This window comes from Natator depressus, chromosome 11, assembly GCF_965152275.1.
Source record: "Natator depressus isolate rNatDep1 chromosome 11, rNatDep2.hap1, whole genome shotgun sequence".
NCBI lineage: Eukaryota > Metazoa > Chordata > Testudines > Cheloniidae > Natator > Natator depressus.
This window is the reverse complement of record NC_134244.1, coordinates 32,930,147-32,956,273: the sequence shown is the minus strand read 5'-3', so window position 1 is coordinate 32,956,273 and position 26,127 is coordinate 32,930,147. Positions and strand designations below refer to the sequence as shown.

Here is a 26,127-nt window from a genome sequence, read left to right as displayed (position 1 = left end):
GAGTGGAGTTTGAATAGTGGACAGTAAGTAAGGTGTAGGGCCACACATTGAACAAGGTGGATAAAACAAAATATTGAATAACTGTTTTTTAAGATAGTATATTATCATGTAAAGGAAGACTGTATCTTAATTTAAAGGCACAAGAAGGTTGAAATAAGGTTGCCCAGTCAGCCTTAATTCTGGCCTTTCCTAACTTTTTGGTGCTTGACTTTGCGACCTTATTAATGCTCTTTTAACACAGAGGAGGGGTTGTGTGTAATTCTATATAGGTTCTTATATCATCCTCATCATCGTAGTTTCTGAGCACCTTCCAGTAGTACATGTGACAAAGTTTCTCCTCTACCTTGATACGTCTTGCGCTTATTGGCGGATTTGCTCACCTTGGAGCTTCACAGCAGCCCTCAGTTCGGCCATTTTCATGAACCCACAGTCCAGGTCAACTCCTTCTGTGTCTGACCAGGAGTTGGGAGGTTTGGGGGGAACCCGGGCCCGCCCTCTACTCCGTGTTCTAGCCCAGGGCCTTGTGGAATGCAGCTGTCTAGAGTGCCTCCTGGAACAGCTGTGCAACAGCTTCAACTCCCTGGGCTACTTCCCCATGGCCTCCTCCCAATACCTTCTTTATCCTCACCATAGGACCTTCCTCCTGGTGTCTGATGATGCTTGTACTCCTCAGTCCTCCAACAGTATGCGTTCTCACTCTCAGCTCCTAGCGCCTCTTGCTCCCAGCTCCTTACACGCGCACCACAAACTGAAGTGAGCTCCTTTTTAAACCAGGTGCCCTGATTATCCTGCCTTAATTGATTCTAGCAGCTTCTTGAGTGGCTGCAGGTGTTCTAATCAGCCTGTCTGTCTTAATTGTTTCCAGAAGGTTCCTGATTTTTCTGGAACCTTCCCTATTACCTTACCCAGGGAAAAGGGACCTACTTAACCTGGGGCTAATATATCTGCCTTCTGTTACTGTCCTGTAGCCATCTGGTCCGACCCTGTCACATACATTAAGTGAAGTAGCTAACATCTTTTCTCTCTCATCCTGGCCAAGTCTGTGCTAGCACTGCTGCAGTGGTATAGGAATACTGGTATACTACACTGGCAAAGAGTTCCTAATGTAGACTCAGCTACATTGACAAAGTTGTGCTTTCTACTGGTATAATAAAACCATCCCCACACACGCATAACAAGTAATACTTAAAAGCACAGTTTTGCAGATATAGCTGTGTCTACACTAGGGACTTCTGATGCGACCCGTGCCCCATGCTGCAGAGGAAAGGGAAAAACCCCCAGGGCCTCTTCCAATCTGCCCTGGAGGAAAATTCCTTCCCGACCCCAACTATGGCAATCAGTTGAACCCTGAGCATATGGGTAAGACTCACCAGCCAGATACCCAGGAAAGAATTGTCTGTAGTAACTCAGATCCCATCCCATCTAACATTCCATCACAGGCCATTGGGCCTATTTACCATGAATAGTTAAAGACCAATTAATTGCCAAAATCATGTTATCCCATCATATCTTCTCCTCCATAAACTTATAGAGTATAATCTTGAAGCCAGATAGGTCTTTTGCCCTCACTGCTTCCCTTGGAAGGCTGTTCCAGAACTTCACTCCTCTGATGGTTAGAAACCTTCGTCTAATTTCAAGTCTAAACTTCCCGATGGCCAGTTTATATCCATTTGTTCTTGTGTCCACATTGGTACTGAGCTTAAATAATTATCCTCCCTCTCTGGTATTTATCCCTCTGATATATTTATAGATAGCAATCATATCTCCTCTCAGCCTTCTTTTGGTTAGGCTAAACAAGCCAAGCTCCTTGAGTCTCCTTTCATAAGACAGGTTTTCCATTCCTCGGATCATCCTAGTAGCCCTTCTCTGTACCTGTTCCAGTTTGAATTCATCCTTCTTAAACTTGGGAGACCAGAACTGCACATAATATTCCAGATGAGGTCTCACCAGTGCCTTTTATAGTGGTACTTAACACCTCCTTATCTCTGGAAATACCTCGCCTGATGCATCCCAAGACCGCATTAGCTTTTTCACGGCCATATCACACTGGCGGCTCATAGTCATCCTGTGGTCAACCAATACTCCAAGGTCCTTCTCCTCCTCCATTACTTCTAATTGATGCATCCCCAGCTTATAACTAAAATTCTTGTTGTTAATCCCTAAATTTATGACCTTACACTTCTCACTATTAAATTTCATCCTATTACTATTGCTCCAGTTTACAAGGTCATCCAGATCCTCCTGTATGATATCCCGGTCCTTCTCTGTACTGGCAATACCTCCCAGCTCAATACCTCATCCGCAAACTTTATTAGCACACTCCCACTTTTTGTGCCGAGGTCAGTAATAAAAAGATTAAATAAGATTGGTCCCAAAACCGATCCCTGAGGAACTCCACTGGTAACCTCCCTCCAGCCTGACAGTTCACCTTTCAGTATGACCCGCTGTAGTCTCCCATTTAACCAATTCCTTATCCACCTTTCAATTTTCATATTGATCCCCATCTTTTCCTTCAAAAATTTTTTCAAGACCTTGCTTACTACAGATGTCAAACAGGCCTGTAGTTACCCAGATCACTTCCCCCCCCCCCTTTCTTAAAAATAGGAACTATGTTAGCAATTCTCCAGTCATCCAGTACAACCCCGAGTTTACAGATTCATTAAAAATTCTTGCTAATGGGCTTGCAATTTCATGTGCCAATTCCTTTAATATTCTTGGATGAACATTATCTCGGCCCCCCGATTTAGTCCCATTAAGCTGTTCGAGTTTCGCTTCTACCTCAGATATGGTAATCTCTATCTCCATATCCTCATTCCCATTTCTCATGCTACCATTATCCTTAAGATCCTCATTAGCCTCATTAAAGACTGAGGCAAAGTATTTGTTTAGATATTGGGCCATGCCTAGATTATCCTTAACCTCCACTCCATCCTCCGTGTTTAGCAGTCCCACTTCTTCTTTCTTTGTTTTCTTCTTATTTATAGGGTTATATAACTTTTTACTATTGGTTTTAATTCCCTTTGCAAGGTCCAACTCTACTTGACTTTTAGCCTTTCACTTTACCCCTACATGTTCTGACCCCAATAAGGTAGCTTGCCTTGCTGATCCCTCCCATCTTCCACTCCCTGTATGCTTTCTGCTTTGTCTTAACAGCGGGGTTGACTGTTCTGCTCATGCTCTATCTCACTGCATGTGTGCGTGTGTGTCTGTTCTCCCAATGTGGAATAAGAGAATTTTCTTGGGTTAGGAAAACCATTTCCTGCCCAGCTTTATCTGCATTGGACAACTGCCTATTTTTATTGTAACGTTTTGCCAGTGTACTTTTTAAAAAAAATGCATTGTATCATTTGTCTTTGCCATCCCTTTTATCTCTTCACTCCAGTTTTTTCTTCCTTTCCTGTTGTTTGTCTTATCTCTTTTCCTCCTCCATTTTCAGGGTACCATTCCATTAGTCTAATTTTTCCTTTTCTCCCAGCTTCAATCCTGATTTTCCTTGAGTTGCTCCACTCTAATATTAACCTTCTTTCCAAAAACCTTAAAACAAAGATATGATATATATGTTAAGACTGGTCATTTGTTCATTCTACTCTCCACTTTTTATCAGAATGGGTAAGGTTACCAAAAAGTCGCTCCAGACATGCTTTAAGCAGTTTTCTCTTGCTTGAATAATTATACTGAGACAGTTGTTTAAAATGGGTGATGCGGGGAAAGAAAGGCTTGTATAATGGGACCTGAGACTCTTAAACATAGAAAAATAGATGTAATGATAGACATAGTCTATGCTTAAGATTTCTTTCTACTCTATTGGTTTTGAAAATTAAATGGCAGTTTTTAATTCTGTTTCAGCAACAAGAACAAGATCCAACTAACTTATATATTTCCAATTTGCCACTGTCAATGGACGAACAAGAGCTTGAGAATATGCTCAAGCCATTCGGGCAAGTTATCTCTACAAGGATACTTCGTGATTCCAGTGGCACAAGTCGTGGTGTTGGCTTTGCAAGGTACTATAGTTTGCTTATCCACTTTTTTCATTCAGTACTATGTAAACCATGTGTCCGTCAATAGTGTTAATCATAAAAATGTCTTTTTCTAGCTGTTGTCACTCAGGGTTCACCCAGAATAGGAGGAGGAAGAGGTGATTACAGAAAGCATACCATACTTTTAATTTGAATCCCTTTTTAATTAAGAGATGCAGCGGGACTTTGGTAATCTGTCCTTTGTTTAGCCAAACATGTCAGACTCTCAACTAAGATTTGGGGCCAATTTTGGCTTGCTCTGGGCACCAGTGCAGGGGTTCAAGCAGGAACAAGACTCCACTTTTCACTTCTGTGGGGTCTCCTGGCATAAGCTATTGTTCCCACCTCCCCCACACCTGAGTAAGTGGACAGGAAGTATGTGGAGCCTTCTCATCACCACCTCTAATGATAGCCAACACTCGTGGAAGGATTTGGGCTGAAATCCTCTCATCACAGACCCTCCTTTCCATATTCCCCTAAGACCTTCCATTAGGAAAACTTATAACAGTGCCTCATGCTGATAATCTGACCTCCTACTTTTGCTAAATAGGGTCTCTTCAAGTGCAAAGGGAAATTTTCCCTGTTAAGTACTGTATGAGCAGAACCCCACCCTGGCCTCTATAATCCAGTTTTTGAGGCTAGACTTCCAGAAGGAGGAGATGTGGGAGGGCTCCTGCACTACTGAAATACCTTTCTTTGCATCAATTTTTCTGAGGAAAGAGACCCATCACTCTGTATTATCAGTGCTTGGCATATTCTGGCTCATGAGCCTGTTGCCATTTTGGAGAAAAATATATTTTTGATTCTCCACATAAATCTTACACCAAAAGCAAAAAGAAAAAAGAAAAGGAGTACTTGTGGCACCTTAGAGACTAACCAGTTTATTTGAGCATGAGCTTTCGTGAGCTACAGCTCACTTCATCGGATGCATAGCACACCAAAAGCAGTTGACATCTAGATGGGAATGGTTCTCCCTTAGAGTCAATAAGATCAAACACTATTTCCATGGTCCACTCAGCTCTCAAATACCCCGCCGCTGGGGGTCTGTTGTTTCCTTTAGTTACTGGCTATTTGACTACAGCAGATTTCCAGGCCAAGAGTTCTCCTGTGGCCCTTTGGCATTTATTTTCTCTATCTCTAAGTCCTGCATTAAGCCTAGATCGTCTCATGATCACTCTTTAAAACAGTCAAGATCTCGTCCGTGTGCAAGCTGAATGACCAAATTTGAGAACTGGATTGGAGATTTCTGTTAACAGTGTCTGCAGTAAGGAGCACTCCTTGAATTAAGGAAGTAGATCCTAAAAGATATATGATTAAGCATATAGATGTGCCACAAAACCACTGATGATAGGAAGAATTAGTCCTTTTGGAATTTGAAGACCAGGTAATTGAGTGAACATTTCTGATATTTTGTCTATCTTGTGGTAGTTTTGTATTTGAACAAGTAGGTTAATATAAAATTGTTGGCGCTCTAATGGACCACACAGAGAGGAATCTGAACAGTGTATGGCACCTGAATAATAGTCAGGAGTTTGTTGATTTGTTCAGTCAAATTCAAATATTTTAGGGTATGGTTTCACTGAGTTTGCTTGTGGGAAATTAACAAGACCATAGGGTCTCCCTGAAATGGTTCTCTTTGCAAGTTGTTAAACAAGAGGTATTTGGGGCAAGATTTTACCCTTAAGTCTTGTGGCATTAGATGCCAGAAGAGCATTAAAATTCTACCTGGAAAGTGCACAAGAGATATGCAAATCCAAATCACCGTTTGTGTTGTGGGTGTGTTGGGAAAAAGACCTTAGCTTCAAAATCTGTACTTTCTAAGTGGGTTCTCTACTATACTAAGACTGAAACGGCTCCATGTGTTCATTTAGAAATATGGCTGACTTTTATATTAACAGGAGAGGAAACCTATGTAAATGAGTTGTATAAGACCATATTTTAACATCTATCCACTGTGATACAGCATGGCCAGAGGGCAGCAGGAGAGTGTTAGAAGGGAGCCTTATTCCCTGTAGAGGGAAGAAAGTTTGCTATAGATTAATTAAAGCACCTGAAGCCAGTCACCTGATAAAAACCCCCTGCTTCAATCAGACAAGGGAAGGAGTTGAAGCAGAGTGGATTGGTGTTGGAGCAGAGAGCAGTTTGGAAGGAATCAGAGGAGAGTTTGGAGAAGTGCTGCGGTGGGCTAAGAAGACCAAGACCCTAGGTAAAGGGACACCTGGTTTGTGTAGAGGGAGGGCAGGAAGCCCCACAAGCTGAAGGGCAGTAGAGGGAAGTAGCCCAGGGGAAGGAACCGCTAGTTCAAGCAGTTTACCGCTATCCCTAGGGCCCCTGGGCTGGGACCCGGAGTAGAGGGCAGTCCTGGGTCCCTCCCTCTCCACTCCCCTCCTCTAGGACACTAGTGGGGCAGTTAATACCCCAGTTCAGGGGCAAGAAACGGTGCCCTGAACCCTCCCCAAGAGGAGAAAGCGTGAAACCCATCAAAGTAGTGCTGGCAATTTGCCACACCACATATACTCAAATACTGCAAGTTAGATGTCTGAACATTAATGGGTGAGTGCCTTTTTGAGACTGAAGGTGTTTCAGGGACATACGAATGAATGTACAGTAAGTTTTCAATTCTTGTGTCCATGATGTTTTAGGAGGTTAGTAGAAAGTAACCTCAGAATAGATTTTATCAAATCCAGATATGAATCTGAGACTAATACAGTGACTCAGATCCAGCAACCCAGAGCCCCCTCCAAGCTCTCTTGGTTCTCCAATTACATTTGTGAAAAAACCCTTTTGTTCAGTCTGCCCATTTGCTGATCCTGGTTCTAGGCTGTGGAAGAATTTCCCAGGGTCTGAATGGGAAGACTAGCAGGAGTCCAAAAGCACCAATATTTACCTCTCATTGACCACTGTAGATTGCTGATGAGTGGAAGGTGACTTAGTCATATGGCCTAACCTGTGGATCTGAGTTTCACAAATGTAATATGCAGATAACAATCCCTTTAATGATTTTGTATATATTACCTAAACTTCATTGTATAAACTACTGTGAAACTTATGCTCCTATTAAAATTGCTATCTCTTTGCTTTTCATCTCTGGGTAGCAGTTCCAATGCAGTCCAAGTTGGTAATGACTAAAAGTCAGGACTGTCTGAAGGCAGTTCAGTGTGCTGTGTGAATGGAGTTTCCTACTGTTAGATGCCTTGAGGTCTCCTGTTAACCGAGCCTTACCTTTTTGCTGTCCTGACCCACCCTATTCCCACTCCACCTGGTGCAGGTTGCACTTCCCTTGGGATTTTCTGAAGGAGCAATGGAGTAATTAGGTCAGGGCCACTGTGCTTCACGAAACAGCAGCAATGGGGAAACAAAGTGATGGCCACACCCCTTTTGGCTTAGTTCCGTAGCTAGGGCAACTCTGGCTAGCAGTTATGAGCTGTTCCAGCTATCATGCCCTCGCCAGGTAAGCGAGTGGATTCCCTAACTACTATTATAAGGTTTATTGGGCATCTCTGTTTTTGCATTTTCTAGGATTTTGCAGGAGTCAGTGTTCCTGCTCCTTCTGCATCATTGGGATGCTAAGCTGCTTCCTGTTCCGCTTTCTGAAGAACCTAACTGAATTTTGGGATAGGGCATTGGCCTTTATTTGACCTTCCTTATAAAGTTGGAAGATGGCAAAAGAGAGACCCTCTTGAGGAGAATTCAGGGGTGAGGGTTTTCCTGTTACATGCCTCCTCTACCTTTAAGAAGGTGGGAGGGAGGGAGAAATTAGGGAGGGTTTCTTGAAGCATTGGGTTTAGGATCCAAACACCAAGAATCCTGTAGTGATAGTCCCATTGTCAACCCTTGGAAATTGAGTATACGTGGCCTAACTTGTATAACCCATATTATCTGAGCTCTGCAGGACATGACCTAATAAACAGAGAAATTAAATTCCAGAATGTCGAGTCTTATCACTTTGCACAAAAAGTTAATTCTCTTTAATTTTACCCTGTTGCTCACACACACAAAAGGAAGTCACAAAAGTGAAAGGAGAGCAAGAAAACCTAGTAAATCTGTTTTGTTTTTTTGAAATGCAGAAACCGGGCAAAAGTTTAATTTCTATTTTATCCTTTATTTACATAGGATGGAATCAACAGAAAAATGTGAAGCAGTGATTGCTCATTTTAATGGAAAATTCATTAAGACACCACCGGGAGTTTCTGGTATGTTGCTTATATTGCTATTCTGACAACATATATCAATAGATGACCGACCTTACAGTTTAAGCATATCCTGGGGATTGTTATACCTGGTTTGTCATTCTTTAAAATGTAACACTGCTTCCCTGGATAGCTAGAATAATTGCTGGCCTGGAACGCACTAATGCCACTTTTGTAGAAAATAACACCATGATTGTTTTCATTTTCACAGTAGAGCTTCACTGGGAAGTTGTGCTGTTGTGTTCCACTCTACAAAGTAGAAAAGCAGTTCAGATGTCTTGAGCCAAATTCTGCACTGACTTACATTCTGTGTAACCCCAACTGAAGTTAATTGTATACTCGTTAGAGCAGAGGTTGATTAGTGGCCCTTGGATCAATTAGCTGCAGTTTATTTTAAAAAATAAATTTTAAAAAAAGGTAACCTAAACTTACTGTTTTGCCATCTACCCATGCTTTTGTTTGAAGTCATTCACTTGCTGGCAGACTGGATCCGATGAGCAACATCTTTGTGGCCTGCCTACAGAAAATCTTTTTGAAGTGCATTGAATTTTTCCACTCAGGCATCTGAAACAGATTTTCAAGTTCTTGAGCCAGGGAAAAAAGAGACCCACAGAAAATGCTAGAAAAATATAAAAGAATTTGGAGTCAAAATGCACAGGAGCTCAGTGGCGAGAGACTATGCTCACAACACCTTCACTGATATCTTGCCTGTTAAAAATATAATTACAGGAAAACATATATTCCATTAATTTAAATTTGAAGTCACTCTATATAACATGGAAAGAGAATTTTATCACACAGAGCAGTAGAGTAAATTAGGAAGCAAAACAGGACACTACATGAGGAAAGCATACATGGCTAAGATTCCAGGCTTCCTTTGGTAACTATTTTACAGGGACACTCTAAGAAAGAATTTTATAAGTTACAGTGGTGTTGACACATTTACTGGTGTTCTCATCCCATTGATGACACATCCTTCATGCCAAGACCTTGGCACAGAGAACACAGGAAAAGGAAAAAAGCAAACAAAGAGCAAAAAAATAATTTAGCTTGTTTAATAAAACTGCATACATGCCTCATCCTTGAAAGATTACTCCTGCATGAGTCAGTCTGTGCTTTGGTAGGCATGGAAGGCTGCTTCCCCTTACCCAGCTTGATCTATTGCAGGGTGACATTTTGACCTGAGTGCCTTTTGCAGACTCTCTGCACTGGGATGCGTTTCATGGCCTACCAAATAATAATTGCATGAAAACTGTGGACTTTAGGGTTAGGGGCTATAACTTCCATTTTCCTATTGACTATCTTTGCAAATATCCCATGTAGATCATTTATTTTGTGAGGTGGAAAATCCACGAGTCAGCAGGTAGATAATGATACTATTTTCATTGAATGTTAACTGCTCTCTTGTTCCCTTTCATTTTGCTTTGTTTTATAATACTGAAATTGCTCAGACACCATTAAAAGTCTCATGAATAGGAGCAGGCAAAGCTCTAATCAATATTTAAGTATTTCTAACCAAAAGGAAAGGACTGTGTAGAATCTGTGCAAAACTGGCAACTGCAAAATTGTGGGAGTTCCTGCTAGTGCTTTTTAGCTTGCTCATTTGCAGCTCTGTGTCCTACCCACACCTGGATGGGCAGCTGTCAGCTTATCATAGCTGATCACACCCTGCCTACACTGGGCCCTTTTGAAGCTAGAGCTACACCCTTGTCCTATCAGGTTTTACCAGGTAGAAGCAGCGAGTTGTTGGGCAGGATTACATTATAGGAGTGATTTGTATAACAAGTGGGGTGAGGGCACACACAGTGTAAATGTGACTATCTGGGGACAGTAAGATACACTCTTTGTTAATACTACAAATACTTAGCATTACACTGCTCGTTATTCAAATAAGTAGGTGAGGAAGGGTGTCACTGAGAAAAGCTACATCATTAAAGGCTCAGTGGTGCTACCATGTAGGCACAGCCCTGAGTTGTGGGTGGTGAGAAGCTTCCCTGTCCCTTGGGGAGAATTTCTGTGGAGGTAGAATTGCTCCTGATGCTCCCTGACACAGGCAGAGTTCTTCCACTGATACACAGTAACTCCTCACTTAATATTGTAGTTATGTTCCTGAAAAATGCTACTTTAAGCAAAACAATGCTAAGCGAATCCAATTTCCCCATAAGAATTAATGTAAATAGCAGGGGTTTGGTTCTAGGGAAATTTTTTTCAACAGGCAAAAGATTGTATGTATATGTATGCACACACAGTATAAGTTTTAAACAAACAATTTAATACTGTACACAGCAATGATGATTGTGAAGCTTGCTGAGGTAGTGAAGTCAGAGGGTGGAAGAGGGTGGGATATTTCCTAAGGAATGCCTTACTGCTAAATGATAAACTGGCACTCGGCTGAGCCCTCAAGGGTTAACACGACATTGTTAATGTAGCCTCACGCTCTACAAGGCAGCACAAATGGAGGGAGGAGACAGCATGGCAGAGAGAGACAGAGACACACAGCGTGTGTGTGTGTGTGCGTGAGAGAGAGAGAGAGAGAGACGTGCGTTGCCCCTTTAAGTATGCTAACCACACTGGAAGTACACTGCCTTTTTAAGTAGATCAGCAAGTTGAGACAGCAGCTGTCTCCTTCCTGAGCTCTGTAGTGTCCCGTCCCATTCTCACCCCCCCCTCCCGGCTCTGTGGAGATGAGGTACAAGAGCAGGAGGAGGGGGCCACCCTGACATTAGCACCCCTCTTCCCCCCCCCTCCCCCTCCCCGCACAGCAAGCAGGAGGCTCCCAGGAGCAGCTCCAAGGCAGAGGGCAGGAGCAACACATGGCAGTGTGGGGGAGGGACACTGAACTGCCGGCAATTGCTAGCCTGCTGAGCGACTGCCTCACAGGGAACTTAGGGGGGCTGCCGGTCCACCCTGGTTCCAAGCCCCCAAGAGCTAGCTCCAACGGGCTGCTCTTTCTGCAACCAGTGGACAAACCAGGAGGCTGCCAAACAACGTTATAAGGGAGCATTGCGCAACTTTAAATGAGCATGTTCTCTAATTGATCAGCGACTTAATAACAAAACAACGTTAACTGGGATGACGTTAAGTGAGGAGTTACTGTAGTCCTGCTGGCGGTACAGCTGATTACCCACCCTGCACTGCAATCTGACACAGAAGGGGACTAGGATATGGGGCAGCTCCCTTGCCCTTAGCAGGCCATGCAAAGGCAGTGGAGAAGGCTCACACCCATGTAAGAGCCAGGCACAGTCTGCTCCTAAATGGATAGTAAGAGGGTAAAGTTGTACAAAGTAGATGGTTATCCTTTGGGGGAGTGAGGAGGGAGCAAGTTTAGAGACATACAAAATGAAACTGCAGAAATGGAACGGCATGTTTAAAATGAAACACTGTGTACTAGAAACTTGGCTAAAATCAGCAAACAGAGCTGGATATTTAAACACTGATACCAGGATGGAGAGAGTAGGAGAGGGGGATTGTAATGAAATAAGTATAGGAGGAAGAACATCTCTTTTAGTTAAAATAACAAAGATTGGATTTAAATGAAAGAAGGGTTTAAACATAGTTATAGGAAACAGAGCTGGATCTCCTGGGCAGCATGAGAAGACAGATCAGGAAACCTTAATGCAAAGTGCCTTGTGAAGGCAAAAAATAATGAATCCGGCTCAAGTATGTATCCTAGCACTGGAACTTTCAAGAGAGGTACAGGATAGAACTATTTCCTTATGCAGACTATTAAACAATCAGCAGTTACAGGTGCCCAACCCTGAGAGTTATCCAAGATTAATATTAAAATGGTTCTTTACCCAAACACCTATATCCTATATTAAGTGCAAACTCACTCCCTCACCCCAATATTGATGTGGTGTCAAGATTGCAAAAGGTTTTTTTGGTTTGCGGGTTTTTAAGTCATGCAAAAAGATGAGGCTCAGAGATCAATGTTAAATCAACCATGTTATAAATCCACAGTAGTACCTACTATATGTTGAAGCATTTCTAATATGCCAAACGCTAAACTCAGAACTCTGTGTGTCTTCTCCACAACAACTCATGAAAGCAAATCCCAGACATTTTTTGTGTGAAATATGTTTTATAGCTCATTCCAGAGCTAAAAGCCAATTCAGAGGTTGTATAAAATTGATCTGATTTATGGTCTGAAGTTCTGAGCTGGAAGACAAAAAAAAAAAAAAAAAAGCGGGTGTTCTGGTTGCCCTAATTTGGAGCCAAACTCTTCCACCTTTACTCATGCTATGTAATGCTTTCCTCCATGAGTAATCCCATCAAATTAGTGAGACTACTCATAGAGTAAGGTACTGCTCAATGTAAGAATCTGGCCCTTGGTAAATTGGTAGAGAACAGAAGTAGCAAAAGGATTTTCAGAAGACCCTAAATCCAGATTGTGGTCCTTATCTCTTCTCCTTCTCAAAAGATTTAGGAGTCAGAGCTGGAAAATTCTTTTAACTGCTAGGAGAGATAAGCACTAGGTGTTTTTAATTTTGAAAATTAATTTTAATTTTCCTGTGTATCCACTAGGTTAAGCCTGTGGCTTTCATTGTGTATACAATCCAGCTGGTGATTTCTTGGGGCCAGATGCTAGTACTTCACACCAAGTGGCTCCTTTCTCCATGAGTAGTTCCACTGAAGTCATTGGGACTATCCATGGTGTAAGGTACTATTCACTGCAAGTATGGGAATCAGAATCTGACCCTTAATTTTTATTATTAGGTCACAGTCTTATAGAACAATTTGTTTTCCTAAAGTTGTTTGGTACTATCTGTAGCAGTGATCTTTATAGACTATCAATATATAGTAGAACCTCACAGTTACGAATTCCTTGGGAATGGAGGTTAAGGCAACATCTCGGGACAAGGACCCCAAAAAGCTGGAACTCTTTGGGCATAAGACATTTCATAACTCTGAAATGTTCGTAACTCTGAATAAAACGTTATGGTTGTTCTTTCAAAAGTTTACAGCTGAACATTAATTTAATACAGCTTTGAAACTTTACTAGCAGAAGAAAAATGCTGCTTTTAACCATCTTAATTTAAATGAAACGAGCACAGAAACAGTTTCCTTATCTTGTGAAATCTTTTTTTAAACTTACCCTTTATTTTTTTCGTAGTTTGTTTAACACAATACTTACTGAATTTGCCTTTTTTTTTCTTTTTCTTTTTTTTTGGGGGGGTGGGCGGGCGTCTCTGGTGCTGCCTGATTGCATACTTCTGGTTCCAAATGAGATTGTGTGATTGACCGTTCAGTTCATAACTCTGAGGTTCTACTGTAGGTAGAGAGTTAGATACAGGCAAGTGCCTGTGCAGGCTCTTACAACCTTAATCTAAATTCTAAGACAAAAAAGTGCAGCATTCTGGAAATGTCTTTGTCTGCCACAAATACATTTTAAATTGAGGGGGTTTTTTTCTTGACTTAATAATGAAAATGAAAGTCAATCAATATAATATTATAGTATCCTGTGTAATATTTAATTTTAAACAGCCCCTAAGTCTTTAGTTTTCAAAGTACTGCTGATATTTAAAATATATATATATATATATATAAAACAGGTAATTGAAATTGTGAGAGGGAGCCTGGAAATTTTGGCAGCTCGGTGTGGGGGACAGATAAGGCTTAGCACCTAGGAAGGTGTGGAATGCAATTTGGAATTGATGCATGCGCACATTACCTGAATGTTCCTGCTAAAATGATAAGCTGAAATAGTTAAATGCTAAAATGTAAATTGTAGTCATTAGGTTTCAAAAGTTAATACTCCAGGGAGAATAATAGGGCAGTTAACATCTCTGAGCTATTGGTTAGACACCACAACATCAGTTTGCACTTGGTTAAGTTTCAAAGGCTTTCTTCGCAACCATTTTATTATTTTAAATGAAAGCTTAGATTCTGAAGCATAATTGCAAATACATGGCAAGAGGTGAATTGCATGGCTGTGAAATAGAGTTGTTCTTCTAGGGATTTTGTCCACGTGTATTCCATGTCTGGTGAGCGTGTGCCCCATGAATGAGGGATAAGAATCTTTTTGAATAGTAGTATCCATTGGGACCACACCTGCACTTTGCATGCCCCCTGGAACCCAAAGCCAAGGGTGTAAATGTCAGGGCAGCTCCATTTGCCCTTTTATTCCTTCTTACCCCCTAGGCTTTGAGACAGAACCCTCTAATGTCCCCATCTCTGCATACTGTCCAGTTGTTTTCTCTTTAGTTAGTATATAGTTAGTGCAATTAGATTTACAGACTTTAAGCTCTTTGACAAAGAAAGAAGTCTTCAAGTCCGGGAGGTGCCCTGGCACTGGACCCTCCTGGACATGGAGGCATTGAAGTCTCCAGCATTCAAATCCTGTCCCTTCTGCAAGGTAATTATTTCCATTAATGATGACACTTTAAGAACATCATCTGCCACAGGGAAGTACATATACCTCACGTGCTCTATATGCTGCTTCTTTACCAAAAGGACCCAAAAAGTGAAAGAATTTCACCTGAATCTTTTCCTCTTCGAGGTTCCTGACTGCTTCATCGGTTCCTGAAGGGGAGAAGATGGCCACACCAGATCAGACTGACTCTTAGTACTTTGGTAAACCAGGGATTTACCCCGAGATCCAGAGCTCATTTAGCATTGAGAAAGCCCCACCCTCAACTATCGAATTGACCGGAGTTTCTGTACCCTCTCCTCTGAGGAAAGAGGAAGAATGGAATATGACGTTTATGACGAATAGATCTAGCTTAGGAGTCCGTTCAGAACCCGGAGGAGGTCCAACCGTTGACTCAACACCACTCAGATGCATTGGAATCCAAGTCTCTGGCACCAAAAATCTCAGAACCAAAACTGCAGCACCAAAGCAATGGGCACAATCATCAGAGCTTCCCTTGCCAGAACAAGGATCTAAGGTCCCACTCTCAGTACTGACATCAGAGCACCCCAGATTGTGCTCTGCAGTAGTGAACACACTTCCAGAGTGGAAAGAATATTCTCAGAGCTCACCTTGTTGGTGCCCATGAGGTTCACCATAGTAGGAGACTTAACGGTGTCCAACCAGCCAGTCACTATTGTTGGTCTCCACTAGGACATTATTGGCCCCAGCACTGACTACAGCCACCACCTCCATCCCAGTACAGGATATTGTGGGACCTTAAAACCCCCAAAAGAATGGCCCCACCCACGAGAGCATTATATTCCTGTTCCTCCTCTAGTTCTGAAGGTCTTGAGAAAATGTCACTCATGTAATTGCCCACTCATTGCCCTGTGAACCGAGCTATTCAGATAGGGAATCCAGAGGATGCTCTTACATTGCAAAGACATCAAGACTCTTGGGAGCAACATCCTTCCATGGCACCCATCTCAAAGACACTACCAAGTCTCCATTAAGGGATTTGAATATTTTTATAACCATCCAACACCTGCCCTTGGAAGTGGCTGACTCCAAAAGAAATCTAAATAGCGGAGACCACCTAAGGCAACATCTCGGGACAAGGACCCCAAAAAGCTGGAACTCGTTGGGCATAAGACATACTCCTCAGCCAGTTTACAAATACCCATATCAAATTACCAAGCACTCATGGCTAAATATACTTTCCTGAACTGGGATCAACTGTCGCTCCTGCAGGAACACAGAAAGGCGCTCAAGTTGCTGGTGTTAGAGGGATAACTGGTTGCACAGATTTCATTACAGGCCACTAATGCCATCGACACGGTAGCTCATGGTATGGCGACTGCAATCAGAATGCACAGGGCCTCCTGGTAACAAATCTTCTGGAATACTGAAGGAGGTTCAAATGACCATCAAGACCAACCCTTTGAAGGCTGCGATCTCTTCTTCCTGACAGAGCCCTGGACAGAAAGGACTCATGGGCCATATGCTCTCTGCGGGTGTACATCCTAGTCCCCAAGAGAAAACAATATAGGCCTCAGAACTGTCGAACAGAGACAACCTTCTTCATACTACTGCAGCTAGCAAAGATTGTCCAAGCCTCTGAGGAAGACACGCTCTGCCCCTTCCTCCTTCACCACACATTCTACATCGACCTTCCATCAGCAGTTCTGATAGTGCAGTCAAGAGTCACTTAGACCCACAGGATTTACCTTCCTCTCCTACTCCCTTGCCTCTCTCACGTTCCATCCCTGTTTAGGAATTGTTTTGGGGAGTCCTGAAACTAGATAACCTCAGACCAGTGGGTCCTGGAAACAGCAGACAAGGGATACTCCATCCAGTTCCAGTCCTTCCATTTCCCTTTCTCCATGATTCTTCAGGAACCTGTCTCACAAGATATTGCTAAGAAAGCAAGTGGACTCCCTTCTACAGCTCCAAATTGCCCAAGTCATCCTGGAGTTCCAGGGCAGGGACTTTTACTCTCATTTTTTCCTGATCCCAAAAAAGAAAAGTGTTTGGTGCCTTGTTCTGGCCCTTCAACTCTAATTCGTCAGTCATTTCAAGTTCAGGATGGTAACATTAGCTTCTATAATTCCTCGCTTAGATCTGCAACATTGATTTATGTCTGTTGACTTGCAAGACATCTTTTTGCACATTACAGTTCACATGGCTCACAGAAAATACCTCAGGTTCCTGGTGGGAAAGTCTCAACACAAGGGTGCTTCCCTTCAGACTCTCTGTGGCTTTGAGAGAATTCACCAAGTGGTTGGTGGTTGTGACAACTCATCTAAGGAAAGAAGGGATTCAGATCTACTTAGCTACCTGGAGTTCTGTTAACAGCTTCACTCAGCACTCCTCTTTGGTAGACTGTTCCAGTTCAGAGCATCCACCTCCAGGAAATGAACTCACGGCTTCTGAGTCACCAGGAATGGAATCCATATGGACAATCACTAGAAGGACAAAGATCGGTTACCCAGCCTATAGTAACTGTAGTTCTTTAAGATGTGCTTTCCACATACATTTCATGAACTGCCTTCCTTCAGACAGAGTCCTATATCAGGTGAACTCTGCTTTAGTGAAAGAACTGATGGACAGTTGCAGCTGACCCACTCTTTGTGCCCTCAGCTACAGGGTGCAGATGCGGTCCCAATGGACAATGCTATTCAAAAAAATTCTGATCTTGTGCGCATGGAGCATGTGTGTACCAGAAGTGGTATACATGTGGACAACACCTTTGAAAGAACCACAGTTACTGTAGGCCTTGGAGTTATTGGGTAAAAACTTGGCGTCTCTGAAGTCAGCGGGACCAGGATTTCACCTATTAAGTCTAGAATAAAATGTTAAATTTGAGAGAGAGTTTTATTTTTTTCTTAATTCTCTCATCTTGTGCCTGCTGTTTAATTTTAAGGAACAGTAATTAAAGAGAGAGAGAAGTTAATTGTGACAACTCAAAATGTGCTACTGTAGCAATATTAGAAGGATCAGGGAAATGACCTTTGGCCCCTGAGCTTTATATTCAACAAAACGAGGATTAATTTGGTGACAGTGGAGTCCATTCAGTTTCTTTCTAAAAAATACAAAGTTACTGATATTTGTTATGATTTTGGGCCTGCACTAGACACATGATTTAGTTGAGGGGGGGGATCCAGTTTTTGGCAAAAGTGTCTAGCTGTATGGTCTTGCTGCATCACTGTAGTGATGTTTTAATGTCAGAATTCATTGGTACCATATGCTTTGTTACTTGGCAATATGCTGTGAAAAAAATACTAAAATAGGCAGCATTTAAGCAAACTGTTTAAGGAACTAGTATTTTAAAACCACCTTGTTGAGTTTTCTGTATTTTAAATGCAAAAGTGAATGCAGCTGTAATGTTGAGAAAATTTAGCATTCAGAAGTAAAGGAATTCAAAAGTTTAGTGTGCTTCAGTAACACTAACTTCACCACTGTATATTTTATGGTAAATATTTGACAGCTCAACTCAGAATATATGAAGGTATGCATTTAACAAGCAACACAAACTGCTGTTGTACATACATGTCCTATATATGCAACAGAAGAATTTACATCCTTATAGGAAACGTACCATTTGAATTGCCTGAGTAACATTAGTTTTCTTCTCTTTTTAAAGGGGGGAGGAGGAAGAAATTTGTGGTAAGACGAAAAAGACTTCATGGGATGTGCAGGGGCTCTGTACTTCCGGCCATGAAGCACTAATCACTCAACCAGTTTAACTGAGGAAAAGTTCATACAACAGATGAAGAACATCTTAGTCTAATAGCACAAAGGACATCACTATAGTAGTTTGTTACAACTAATCATATAGAACGGGATTTTCAAAAGTGCCTCAGGGACTTAGGAGCACAAATTAAATTGGAAGTCAATGAGACTTGTGTTTCTAACCCACTTAGGTGTTTTCCATATTGTCAGCCTACATTGTCCCTAGCTTAATTTATCACTATGCAATATTAAGTAATTTCCCCTTAAGATTTATTTGTAAGTGTTTTCATGGAAGGTGCCAGATTTCTAGACCGAGACACTGAATATTTCTATTTGTCTACTGAATATATACGATGTAGGCAGTAGCAGTGCAAGCTTCCTCACTGATATGCCTCATATTCAACCTTGACCACAAGGGACCACCTGTGAGGGTGTTTCTGCCTCTAAGTCCATGCATCTTTCATGGAAAGACTGCCAAGAAGTATGCAGGTATGATGTGGGTATTTTCCCAGTAGAACCAGAAATAGTATCAATAATTCATTTCACATAGGCCAGCCCCAGGTAATGACTTGACCACCCAGCCTGAGGCAGACTTAAACTGATGGCTTAGAGGTGAAAGTCTTTGCCTTGTTATTAATCCTCTGAGCTATCCAGTCTCCACTGTTAGAAGGTTCAGAAACAAGTCATACAAAAGATGGAAGAAGCAATCAGCTTTAGCACTTTTAGACAGCATGAATAGCGTGTGGGCACTAATGATATCTATATGGAAATTTTTGGGTTTATTTTGTTACAGGTGTGCTACCATTTTGATTCTTGTCTCCTAATCCTAATTCACATTTGGAAACCTACAAGTTTTTAGATCCAGCCTTTTCTCACTGGGGTGTTGCCTATTAGAGAAAGAATAAAGGTGTGTCACAAGACAGCTTAGACAGCTCATGTAGCAGGAATTATTGGCAGTGAATTGTGAAGAGCCAAGTCACAGTGATGCTTCCACCCTGTCGGTGAGGTTGGATGGGAAAAGACTGTGTATCAGTGAAAGGTGCTCAGAAGGATAATAAATTAGGGTAATAATAAATAGGGAAAGAGTAAGATGCAAACTTTTCCACCTATATTTTCTCTTTATGACTGCTTACATTTTGAGATAAGGAACAGAAGTGGTGATCATGGTTAGTCTACTGTGTAAAGACTAGAAAAGGGAAAACATCATAAAGATGTAGGTGATCTCTTTTTCTGAGGCTGCCCAAAGAGTGAGGTAAAAGGAAAATAGTCAAGAATTTCAGGTTTCATTTCTGGGCTCTGTCTCCTCTGTGCTGCAGAGGTGAAAAGGGGAAAGTAGCTGGGAATCTCCCAGTGCAAGGTGGCATAAGATTGGGTTAATAGCCTACACTGCTTCCACATCAAACCTTCATTTTTGTGGCATGACAAGGTGTGCAGAAGCAATGTTAAGAAAGGAAGGTTTTGTGCCAGAGTGCCTAAGCTCTGGCTATTTTGGCCTGGCCAAGCCAAGCAGAATGCAGGCACCTGTGGGAAACTGCTGAAATGTCTAAAGGCTGCTATAACTGACTATGGGAACTAAACCCAGAATGCAGGAAGCCCAAAAGTGACTTAAAGCCCCCTACCCAAACCCACCTCCTTCCTGGACTGCACCTCCTGAAAGGCACAGCTCAGAACTAGATCCACAGTCTTCATTAGTTCACAGAACAATGGAACATGCATGGGATACGTGGTAGAACATATCCTGGTCGTGTGTCTTGCTAACAGTCTTATTATGTGATCATTTTAAATTGAAATATAATAATCTGACTAGAAGAGCTAAGAAGAAACTATAGTCCATAGCTGTACCTGATGTTACTGTCTTGTTATATCTCTATGTTAAAGGGACAAATCAATTAAAATTTTTCATTTTATATTTCATTTAACCCATTGTTAGAAGTAACACATGATGACTACAACTGAAAGAGATTAGAGAAAATGTTATTTATTTTTCCATTTAGTTTGCTTTAGGCATTTGACAGTATTTGTATGTGATCAGTTTATCTGTTTACACTCCATAGATAGTTAAGGACCTATCCCACAACTAATTCCATACTGCACACCACAGTGCCCATGTAGACCCCCATTGACTTTTAGAAACTGACTAGATTTTACATTGAGAATACCCCTTTATAACACGTTAAACTATTAAAAAAAATTTTTTTAAACAGAAAAGTATTTTAAACAATTTTGGGTTTATATGGTTAGAAGAAAATGGATTGGTCCCCATATCCCTCGAGATTTTTATTCTTTAGTTGTATGTGACTTGATTGTCAACTATTGATGGTACAGTGTATTGTGGAATACATATTCTCATGTTCAGTCCTGCCCACTAGTTGATGCTCTATCAATGGTCTGTGTTAATGCTATAATTTTAACATTAAATATTTTTTAAAAAAGTAAATAAAATTTAGTGTGTTTTACTGATAAATGTATACAATATTTGGAATGCCTAATAAATTTAATACAAAACTGCCTAATTCAAAGTATTCCTTATTTCTTTAGCTCCTGCAGAACCTTTGTTGTGCAAATTTGCCGATGGAGGACAGAAAAAGAGACAGAATCAGAACAAATATATACAGAACGGGAGAGCGTGGCATAGAGAAGGCGAGGTGAGACTTGTAAGTCCTCCCTTCAAGCTTTAGTGTGGGTGTGTGATAATGAATACTTACAAAAATGATAAGCATATAGACTTCTTGGCTTGGCCTTTTGGCACATTGAGTGTGTGCCAGCAACTCTCTCATCCCAGTTTGTAACTTTTTATAAAATATTTAAATGTATCTTTTTAGTTTTCTTTAAAAAACCTGTTGATCATCAGTGCAAAGGAGGATCAGAATATTATACAGGAGGAACTGGGTGGCCTTGAGTAGAGTAATAGAAATGGATGAAATTTAATAGTACAAGGTCATGCATTTAGGGACTACTAAGAATTTCTAATAAATTTGGGGCTCATCATTTGGAAACAACAGAGGAGGAAAAAGACCGGATGTATTGGCAATCACAGGAAGATTATGAGCAACCAGTGTAATGTGACCATGAAAACGGCAAATGCAATTCTAGGATATATCAGGAAAGGTATTTCCAGTAAAGATCGGGAAGTATTAATGCCATTGAACTGGTAAGATCTCATCTGGAATACTTTGTACAGTCCTGGTAATCGATGTGTCCTTGCAAGAGGAGACTAAAAGAGCTTAGCTTGTTTAGCCTAGTAAAGGAAAGGCTGAGAGGGGATATGACTGCTGTCTATAAATACGTTGAGGGAGTAAATACCAGGGAGGGAAAAAAGCTATTTAAGCTAAAGGACAGTGTTGGCACAAGAACAGATGGATATAAGCTGGACAAGAATAAATTTTAGACTGGAAATTAGAAGAAGATTTCTAACCCGCAGAGGAGGAAGGTTCTGGAACAGCCTCCCAATCGGAGTAGTGGGGGCAAACAATCTAACTGGTTATAGGATGGTGTTTGATACATTTATGAATGGGATTTATATGACAGGGTTGACTGTGATAGTAGGGGACTGAGCTTGGTGACCCAGGAGTCCCATTCCAGTCCTGTATCTCTATGTAAATGCAAAAGATGAAATCCTGATCCTTTTGAACTCAATTGAAGTTTGCAGGGGAGCAGGATTTTACCCACAATATATACTTCCAGTGTAAAACTGCCAAAAAAAACCATAACTTCAGTCATATATAACTAAACATTTTGTTTATACAGCATTGAAATGGGTTAAGTCATGTGAATGTTGTAAATCAGTTAGGACTGAAATACAGTGTTGTACCTATTTTACAACATATGAGAGAAATACACAAGTGCTGGGCAACATGATGTTTTTTTCCAATCACACTGATGATATAGTCTTTCTTACATTTTAATATCCAAGATAATTCTTTCATATGCTTTTACTGTCTTTAGTAAGGCTAAACATTTGAGGCTATGAAAATGTTCACATCTGTCTTCTGAGGAACAGTTCTCCACATTCATTTTTATAGTTAATGCACCACACACACAAACACACACACACACACCACACCAACTTTGCAGTTACTGCATTTCTCTCTTCATACTGAAACTCTGTATTCTGAGCCAAGGTTATAGTTCAGTGACTCCTTTTACTATGTCATTACTTTTGCCTGCTGTTACCCTTTCCCTCAGCATAGGAAAATAAAATATCACTAATCAGTTTTTTTACTAAAGAATAATATATTTAAAGAAGGATTTATGTAAACAATTTCCAAAATATAATTTTGTCAACTCTTCCATTTTATATTTATATATATATATATATATATGTGTGTGTGTACATATTTATTTTTTTCCTTAAAGGCTGGAATGACGCTTACTTATGATCCAACTACAGCTGCTTTACAAAATGGGTACGTCAAGTGGTGACACTAAACAAAAGAATTTTCTGCATTATGAAAGATGCATAGAGTTATTACATTTGTAGGGTTTAATTTTTTTTTTTTGTATCTTGTAGATTTTATCCTTCACCATACAGTATTGCAACAAACAGGATGATCACTCAAACATCTATTACGCCATATATTGCTTCTCCAGTTTCTACGTACCAGGTTTGTACTTAGAGCTCAGTCGCAGAATTGATTCATAGGGACTGATGCTTATTTACTGGTTGCTACATCTTTTTTATGGGTCTCTACAAAAATGCTAAACTTAAATGAAAAAGCTATTCAATTCCATACAGGATTAGCACAAATGCCACATGGATTACTAACAGGTGCTTGTTTTGAAGTGCTGCTTGTTTTATGTAGCACAGCAATGTAATTAGAGGTAAGGAATCTTGCAAAATAAAGGCTGTTGCTTGTGGTTACAGCTAGGGTATTTGTTGGCCACTTGTAGATTTCATATATAGTTCTCTATTGTCCTCCATGGCAGTTTGTTGAATCCTTTTTATGTCTGTGGTGTATTTGTAAGAGAATACCTTTATTTAAACCCTCTTTGGTTTGGTTGGCCGGCTTTTGCTTGAAAATTTGCCCATGCTCCTGCGGCTTCCTTTAGGCATAAGGAGTCCTAAGAAGAGATTAGACACTCACTACATCCTAGGGGAGAAAGCTTGAAGAAGAGTTCAGATGACTGGGAGAAAATCATGGACAGCCGTGAGGTCAAGTACAAATATTTCCACATATGAGCAAAGCATTCTGTGGCCTAAAAGGGCCTTTTAAAGCAGGAGTTACTTTGGTATCATAAGGATTGTAAAGCAAAGAGTACTCAGTGCACACTTTGGAATCTCAGAGCCCAGTACAAAGCACACTGAAGTCAATTGGAGTCTGTCCTTTGACTTCAGTGAGCACTGAAACAAAGGCAACTGGCATGAGTAATTCTGCCTCCCACTGCAATAAGCTTACAAAAAATGTAATATGCTGATAAAGCAGTTATCACATTTGGAATAAAGCTTTCAAGAATGTTCGTTTTTAAATATCACTCTGATCTTCTGTATTTCCATTTATTGAGAGTCCGGATTTACTGCTGCAGTTCAGTAGCATCAGGCAAAGGCTGACTTGCCACACAACAGCTTAAAGAGACATTTAGCTATTGCTGTTTGCAGCTGTTGTAGCTGTGTTGGGCCCAGGATAATAGAGACACACATTGGGTAAAGTGGTATCTTTTATTGCACCAACTTCTGTTGGTGAAAGAGACAAGCTTTCGAGCTTACACAGAGCTTCACTTCTTCCTCAGGTCTGAAGAAGAGCTTTGCATAAGCTCGAAAGCTTCTCTCTTTCACCAGAAGTTGGTGTAATAAAAGATATGACCTCACCCACCATGTCCCTCTAATTTAGCTATTGTAGGCATTTACTTCATATAGGAGAGACATCCAAAAGCAAAGTAGATTTGATTGAAGATTAAACCAAGGGAGTAAAAAATCCTAACATGAAATGCTGAAGATTTTGGTTTGTTAAATTTAGCAATTACCTCCCATTTCCTAGCATAAAACTGAGTTTAAGGGCCAAACTGTACCATTTGTGCAGAACAGGTGAAATACAGCCCCATACAGAGAGTCAACACAAGACCTGCATGTCCCTCTGGTCCCATTTAAGGCCTATATTATGCCCTTGTAGAAACTTCCATATGGTTCAGCAGCCCCAGGTGAGGGAAGTGAAGGAGAATGGGCCTATTTGTGCTTCCACTACCTATTGAAAATTGGTCATCCTGGGGAGGACATTATGGTACTGCCTTGATAGTCAGTAAATTCTGAGAATTATTATAAGCTTCCACTCTTCCTCCCTCCTACCCTGCAAAATTCCAGTGATTTTAGTTTTTTATTCCTTGTTAAAAACACAAAGCGAATCCTTGTTAGGCTCTCACTGTCCTTCAGGGAATCTCTCAGATTCTTTCCTTTGTTGCATGTGAAAACTGGAATTTGGCGTGAAAACTGGAATTTGGCATGGAAACACTGAGAAGTTACTTGTGAATAAAATGCAGGCTTTCTAGGCTATTTCCCATTCAAATATGCAGTATATGGTATTGCATATTTCCAAATATCTGTTACTGGCAGTGTTTTTTCAACATGTGGCACAAGGCTCAGATTCTAGAGAATGGAACAGTTTAAACACTGTTTACACTGTACTATCTGAAATTATTGCATCCTTTTAATTAGAAATGAAAATGAAAGAATAATTCTGTGTAGAAGGAAGTGGTGTTTTTTTCTGGCCAAAAGAGTTTCATAATACAGATATTAGTCACATCTTAATTACAGATCCACGCTTGCTGAACATACAGCATCCTATCACTTACACAAACAGAATGCATCATGAAATTGAGACTGTTTTTCCTTGAGGTGCAGCAAAACCTGTTCTTAGAGTTAGTTTTACTGAAGGACATCAGATTTCATAATGTTTGGTTAGTGTTTGTTCGTACTCTTTCTGCACCTCTGATACACCCAGATGAAAGTTGTGAGTCAGCTGAAGAGATCAGTCAAAGCACCAGTCAAATTGCACCAACAGTTTTGAAATTAAAGACTCCGGGTTCCTGAATTCCCTGGTCCTCGCTCTGCCTTCTACAAAGTGAGCTGCAGAAGCAGGCTTCTGCTCTTTAATGTTTGAAAAGGAAGAGAGTCATTCAATGTGACTCAAGAGAAAAATAATCGAGAAAGAAGGGCAGGAAATACTGATCTTGCAGAAAGTCACCTCAATTCACAAGGTCTAACTGCCTCTGCTCTTCACAGGACTCCATGTGAGGTGGTTTAGGCACCTCGTGGCCTTTAAGTCTCCAGCAGCACTAATTAACCTATTTTAGGTGCACAGAAAAGATCGGAAACCTTCCTCATCCTCTGCATACTTTCTTGGTAGGAGATGGAGACGTGACAGCTCCATGTTTCTAGCCTGCCTTGACTTCTCTCACAAAAAAGTCTTTTATAGAAGCAGGAGTACTAGATGGTTCTTTAAACCAGCCTCTTTCAACTAAGAGAAGCAGATTAGCATATCACTGAAGTTATAAGAATCTTTTAAAGTTATCCTGCCTCAAGTCGGAAAGTCTCAGACAAAGTTAATCTCACTTTCTCTGAAAAATCAAAGAGCTGCTTGCCATTAAGGAGAGCGTGCTTGTCAGGACCACACTCCCTGTTTCTGGTCTTTAAGAATACTGTACTCTGTTGGCCTATCAAGAGAAACCCAAATTTGCCAATCCTTATTCTTGTCCCTGTAACAGGTTGAAGCAGAATTACTGGTATTTTAACCATTACAAACTGAGTAGAAACTATCAGACTAGCCAGTCCTTTCAGTCCAATGCCACCTGAGCATAAACTCAGAGCAAACAATCCTGTGCTTTCCGAGACTTTCTGATTACT

At 40.9% G+C, this 26,127-nt stretch overlaps 1 protein-coding gene across 4 annotated transcripts in view; it reads left to right on the top strand.

Moving 5' to 3' along the window:
* Positions 1-26,127, top strand: part of RBMS1 (RNA binding motif single stranded interacting protein 1) — a 200,795-nt gene that overhangs the window by 160,472 nt on the left and 14,196 nt on the right. For 3 of the 4 annotated variants that reach the window (XM_074967424.1, XM_074967425.1, XM_074967427.1), the window contains exons 5-9: positions 3,847-4,004; positions 8,133-8,212; positions 20,832-20,947; positions 22,650-22,699; positions 22,804-22,897. In XM_074967424.1, coding sequence (XP_074823525.1) covers positions 3,847-4,004; positions 8,133-8,212; positions 20,832-20,947; positions 22,650-22,699; positions 22,804-22,897 — 498 coding nt within the window. The remainder of the gene's footprint in view (positions 1-3,846; positions 4,005-8,132; positions 8,213-20,831; positions 20,948-22,649; positions 22,700-22,803; positions 22,898-26,127) is intronic. The other variant, XM_074967426.1, reaches the window with a different exon arrangement.